General features: G+C 45.8%; 1 protein-coding gene across 6 annotated transcripts in view; it reads right to left on the bottom strand.

Annotated features, from left to right (window-relative positions):
- Positions 1-3,696: 3,696 nt before the first annotated feature.
- The window catches only part of FN1 (fibronectin 1), a 55,595-nt gene continuing 52,897 nt past the window's right edge, over positions 3,697-6,394 (bottom strand). For 5 of the 6 annotated variants that reach the window (XM_049801909.1, XM_049801896.1, XM_049801920.1 and 2 more), the window contains 2 exons: positions 6,100-6,210; positions 4,813-5,655 (listed from right to left, as the gene is read on the bottom strand). In XM_049801909.1, the coding sequence (XP_049657866.1) occupies positions 5,581-5,655; positions 6,100-6,210 (186 nt within the window). In that variant the 3' untranslated portion in view covers positions 4,813-5,580. Of the gene's footprint in view, positions 4,771-4,812; positions 5,656-6,099; positions 6,211-6,394 lie in introns of those variants that run through there. The other variant, XM_049801900.1, reaches the window with a different exon arrangement.

The following is a 6,394-nucleotide window of genomic DNA, read 5'->3' as shown; positions in this document are numbered from 1 at the left end:
ATTAGAAGGCCTATGGGATGGCATGAAAGCCTGGCTTCTGTCCAAATTCTTAATGAACTGATAAAAATCTGTGGTGTTGTAAACTGAACTACTTTGGGGGGGGAGTCAGCAGGTAGTCTTTTCCAGGTGCTTCTAATCTATTACCCTCTTCCCCTGTGAGGAGAGGGGAGTGGGTCCTTTGTGCAAGGCAACCTTGAGTTCGGTGCTCTGAATCCTGCCCTAGATATGTGCTTTGGGCTGAGAGGCAGTGTCAGATTGCTTTCTCTAAGGTAAAAGACTCATTCCTGCCAGTTTGACATGCTTGTTCTCATACCGGAGAGTTCAATTCAGAGTTCATAGGCAGGCATCTGGGAAGCATCCCTTCTCCATTGTGCGCAATTTGCATTAAGCAGATTTGAACTCTGATTAGAAAAACAAAGTGAAAATCTGGAGCACAGTGAGATGAATAAAGTAACAGCCCAGACACGTTTTTTCTGGCAATTGCTGTGACCATTTCAAAGGGATTTTTTTGGTTCCATTTTATAAAATCTGTTCAGTTTTGGCAAGGAACAGTCCACAGTTTTGCAATAAACACTTCTGTCGCAGCTCTGATCTCAGCTGGTACAGAGCAGAAAGCCTGCATGTGTTCCCTTTGCTCAAGCAGTAGCAGGGGTGCATAGGTAGGAGTCAGTCCTGGAAGAGGGGAAATTCAGGTTGTGTTCCTGGCTCTGCTGCTGACTTGCCGTGACTGTGGGCATGTATTTTATTTTACCCAACTGCCCATTTGATCCAGACTGGTTCGAACTGACCAAAGCAAAAATACTTCCTGGGGGATATGAGTCATTTAAGATCTCATAATCCACATGCTTGTCTTCCTTTAATGCTCTCATTCCTTCTGCTCTATGTACATGTGCTCCCCTTGCCTTTCCTGTGTCTTAGGCACTGGGCACTGCCCAGGAATTCTGTGTGCCCAGCACTGCCCTTGCTCTGGCCTGAAAGGGAGCAGTCTCCTCTCTTTCCTGATCTCCACAGTGGATTATTTTTTCTTTTCTGATCTCTACAGTAGAATATTTCCAAGTGGCTGAATTAGGCAGGACAGGGTAGAAAGGGTTCTACTTTTTGGGCCTAGATTAAGACAGTAGTCCAAAATAAAGATGGTCCTTTGCTTAATGGCCTCTCTGTTGGCTGTGCTAATGCAAGCCCTGGCCCCTGACTGCTTTCTGTGCCATTGCTTCTGATGGATTGCCACTGTTTGGAGTCTTCCCTGTTTTTATTAGCTTATACTTTAAAAGTTGGGTTTTGGACTCTTCTTCCACCGTTCTCTTCCTCCTTACATGTCTTTTCTGTCATGCTGTTTTGACTGTAACTGGTACATACCATGCTGTGAGGTTCTCTCAGGAATCCGTTAGCCTGTTCTTTACCTGCATCTTCTAAAGCCTCGGCTAAAATAGAGACTGGTGATAAGCATCTGGCAGCTCCTGTTCTTGTGTATTCCTGCTTATCATTTACCCTTTGTTTGCTGTCCTTGGGGCACTGTTTAATCTACTGATGGAAGTTAATAGGTACTAATCTTCCAGATGAGATCTCTGCATGAGATGCTAACTAAGGTGACACCTATCATCTGGGGCCTGTCTGCTTTGTTACTTGTGCTGAGGAGCTTGCAGTCTTCTACATACACAGCATCTGTAGAGGGATACTTTTGCCGCCTGTTGTGCCTATGGTAAGGTTAAAGGAGTCATACAGAATCGGGGAGTTGCACCTAAGAGTTCCATGTCCCAGGCAAAGTGACCTTGACTACCCTGCCTCACTTGTCGGACTAAAGGCTGGTGAAAAGCTCTGGTCTAGTTCCAAGTGTGGGGTGACCTCACAGGAATGCCCTCCCAGGGTTGCTTGTCACCCACCCACCCCCCCCACCCCCGGCTGCGGTGACAATTACTAGCTTGAAGCCTTCCCCTTGAAGGGAATTGGCATTGTGTGAAGCTCAGGCACTTGACCACCTCCTGTTTTGGGCACAGAGCCATGGGTGTCCTTGTAGGAGGCTGCAGGTCTGGAAGCAAGGGCTCCAAGCTGCTGGTGTGTGAGGTTGGATCAGGAGCTGCTGTTTCTAAACTGCTGGGAGGTGCCCTAAAAGGGGGATCCAGTCCCTGCTGGTAGTAAGTCCCTGCTGACAGTCAGGCTTAAGAGCTGTGAGCCTTCCCCCAGGACAGCAGGCCAGATGAGTGATTCTTTGTAAGAAAAGGCTTCCTTGGTCCATAAGGGTTCCTTATGAGGTATGCTGATCTGCTAGTTCAATGAATGACTTCTCCCTTTGATATTTACAATAATTAAAAGTGAACTGTGTAGCTCTGCTTAGTATTTGTTTCCCACAGGAAAGGACATGTCTCTTCTCACAGGGGGTTAGGTCTGCTCCCTTCAGTTGATGTTTTTTGAAGAGTAGGCTGCTGACAGGCTCTGTTTTGCACCATCACCATATGGTGCCTTGCCCCTGGCTGGTCTTGTGCTGGGAGAACAGCAGGTCCCAAAAGTGTGGAAGTAAACAGAGAGCAGGGAGGAATCATTCTCAGCCTTTGCAGTCAGTACAGAGGATTTGGTGGGGGGTTTTTTTGTTTTGTTTTGTTTTTCCTTCAGCCACCAAGGGGCTCCTCACTGGAATAGAGAGTCCTGGCTCTGGTTGTTCCTGTGCTCTAACAGAAGCTCTGAGTTAGCTGAGTAGACAACCACGTGGAGATGCACCTCCACTTCTGAAACAGCCAAGGTCTTAAATGCCACTGGGCTTGGCATAACTGCAAGTGCTCTGTTTGGGAGCCCAGGGCATCTGAAAGCTCCCTGCTGACAGGGGCAGATGCTCCCTTCATCCCCACCTGGGCAGCTGACCCTGCCTTGAAGGTAACTTGGGTTGGACATTAGTTGATCTTTGTGCTCAGGTGGATCACAGATATAAATCGAGCCTGTGTTTTGATGTCCAGTGGCTGTTTGGTTGCTGCTTTATGCAGTACGGCCTGGGTGAAGCATGGGAACCTTCAAAAACCTTGGTTCCTTTTGTTGCTGATAGTTTCTAAAAGGAAAGGCTTGTGGTTGATGCTTTGGATCTCACAAGTTTCTACTACCTATGTGCTGTGCTCTGCTAGTGGTTTTCAAACGTAACTGAAAATAAAAGCTTTAGCTGAATGACAGAATACCCAGCATTATAGTAGTAAATGTTCAACAGAAATTATCAGCAATGTAAACCTTCCTGCTTTAAGGCATGGACAAACATCTACAGAGAACTCACTTAGGCAAATGCACTGTTTAAATAATTTTATCCTATAATGCTTACTGTGGGGAAGGAAGAGTTGTTGCTCTTACAAGCGATGTGACGTTAGAGTGAGGAGATTAGGTGGACCGCGACTACTGTTCAGCTGGGCAGTTCCTTTGTGTCTCTGAAGTGAAGTAGTGTCAAAGTGACTAAGTAGGGATCTTTGCAATTGGTAGAAACCAGTAGACAACCCTCATGTGGGAAGGACAAATTAATAGAAACCTGGTTTATTAGGCAAGTATTCTGTGTCTATGCCATTTTTAGTTCTCATGTATTTTAGGTACTCGTTTGGCTCTTGAACATTGGTGGGATCTAACTGATTTCTGCTGCAATCGTTTTACCATTTGTAAATGTTTTGGTTGCTCTATAGCTAGCAATCTGTGAAAACAACTGCCATGTGTGTCTCATGTCAAGAAGCCAAATTCTATTTTCATGCTATGCTTTATTCAATCCAGAGAAAGCCATTGACTTGAGTGATACAGTGCTTTTGTAGCAAGGGAGGAATGCGGCCTGAGGAATCATGACAGAACCTTTCATGTTCTGTATTTACAAATGCTGTACAGGTTTTTGCAGCAGTGGCAGCGCAAGCTAAAGGGATGTACTGCTAACTTTGTTCATTGTAACTAAGACTGGCTTTGTTTTAAAAAAGGTTTTGAGGAGAATTTCATTTACCTCCCTCCCCAGCCCATGAGGTAGCAGCACAGTAGACTTGAAAGCTGTCTTTGCCCGTAACATGCGGACATAGGCCCAGGTGCTACCTGTCCCCCTCTGTTTTGTGAGACTTTCTGCAGAGGTAAGGGAAGGATTTCTATGACATTGTTGCAGCAGTGCCTGAGGGCTTGCTCACTAGGACCTAAACAGGCTCAGTTCCAGACTTTATTTGAATTTACCGTGTTGCAAATGGAGATGGAATAGCTGAGAGTTGAAAGAAGGCTGTGATAGCCCCTCTTTAGATCGTCACAGGTAAGTTAGTTATCCTCCACTGCAGAGAGGGGTGAACTGTGGTCTTCCCCAGGGGCAAGGCACAGAGCAGGGTCTCAGAGACCCAGCGGCCATTTGGACTTGTGGGGGAGTCACTGCACTGCAGTTAAGCTTTGAACACATCCAACTTCACAGGTGTGGATGGCCTTGCTAATTTTGGCAACTCAAAACACTGAAAGCATAGTTGATTCTAGCTATTTAAGCGTCTGGCTGCATTGAAGACTATCTCTTTACCTCAGTTAGTTAATGTCCAAAGCAGGGAGTATTTTCTTTTCCCTCCCCCCTTTCTCTCCTCTACCTATTCCCCGCAAAGCAAGCCTCTGCCTCCTGCAGTGTGGCATACATACTCAGAGTGTCTCTGCGCTCTACTGGGGCAGGGGGTGCAGCTGGAAGTCTTTAATTAACAAACTGCTCTACATATATTCTCTTGAAGGTTTACGTCATGCTTCATTGAGATGTTTGTTCCATCTTGTTTCAAGGCAATGTTACTCCAGCTCAGAATAATAATCTTCATCCTAGATTCCACGGTAGTAAAGAGAATCACTTAAAACTACATGTCTGGTTTGTAAATCTTTTTATTAAAAGAGTTGTTTTTTCTTTTCCACAGTAGTAAAGCTTTGGCACTTACAGTATAAAAATAATCACTGATCATAATTACACCAAATTCCTCTTTGTCAACTGCATACTAAGTGTCTTCAATACATTTTATTCCCATATAAAAACACTTGAAGGTCAGGGGAACAAAACTGATAAATAACAGTATGAGATATAAAGATACAGCTAGAAAAAATACTAGGATCATTGAGAAAGAATTAGGACTGTGCATATTTTAAATATCACAGTGATTGGATTTACTGTTCCTATCTTATTGCTAGCTGCACGCTTATGTGAAAGCAGAAGTGTTTGGTGGACTTTCCTATTGCTAAACGTCAGTAATGTTGTGCTCATATGTTCTTGGCATAGCACGGGAGCCTTTAATTTCTACACCCTCCCTCCCCCTTAATATTTTGATCCCTCACCAATTTGTGATTTAGCATCTTCTCCCTTTTTTCTTTAAATTTGAAAATACTGACTGGTATTCAACACTTAGAGCAAAAACAAGACAATTGCTATCAATCATGAGAAAAGTCTGAAACACTCCAAGAGTGGCGCTTGGAGAAGCTGTGAGTTGAGCTTAAGCTGGGAAAATGGCTCCAGAGCAGGAGGGCCATTCTCAAAAGATGCAGTTTTGCTAGCATCACTCCAGTTTGGATGGTAATCGTGGCACATAGGTATTTATACTTTGGTTTGTCTGTTGCCATGGCCGCAAGAAGTCTTGCTGGATGTTACTTTCCCCGTGGATGTTGTGTGTCTGCCTGTACATCTAGGGGCATGAAACACTCAATTGGGCAGTTGACGTTCTGTCAGGAGGGAAGGAAAGCAGTTAGCCTCCTGTAAGGACGGACACTTCTGTGGTGTGGTTTGGGCTGAGAATTGTTGCCAGCCCCCGTAGCTGTTCAGCTTTCTCAGCACAAAGCACACAGCTGGTTTACAGCAGCAAGTGAGGACTAGGAAATTGCTACATGCACTACCGCCTCAGCCAGAGCATGCAGGCACATCCCAGCACCAGCAGTCCCGCTGACGTGAGTGTGGTACTGAACACGGTCTGTGGAAGCGTGAGCTCAAGCGTATATTCTGTGCTGTGCAGAGTGGTGGTTTGCTGGATCAGTGGCTATCATGCACTTCTGACCAAGCAGAAAGCTACACGCTGCTCTTATCCCTTGAGCCCTGTACAGACCCCCACGTATCTGTGCCATAGACCGGACTCACAGCTAAGGAAGGGCAGAGAAGGAAAGTGTACTCACAGTGTTTGTGGCCTGGTGATATCTCTGTGTAAACTGTGTATAGGTATGGCCAGCAGAGCCTTCAGGGGCCACCTCCACGCTGGGTCTGCGGCAGTTGTCACAACGCCAGCCCTGGAGAAACAGAAGGTGCGTGCACCGGTCAGATCCCACTGATGCGGATGGCCAAGGGGCTGCCAGTATCCACACATGTGGGTACAGCTCCACCAACACCAGTGAGGTTGCGCCCATTTTATACCATACAGACCCTGACTCCAAGTCCCTGCAAGTACTTAAGCTCTCCTACTAATTATTTTTC

Source organism: Accipiter gentilis, chromosome 1 (assembly GCF_929443795.1).
Source record: "Accipiter gentilis chromosome 1, bAccGen1.1, whole genome shotgun sequence".
NCBI classification, from domain to species: Eukaryota; Metazoa; Chordata; class Aves; order Accipitriformes; family Accipitridae; genus Astur; species Astur gentilis.
This window is presented reverse-complemented; position numbering and strand designations above follow the sequence as displayed.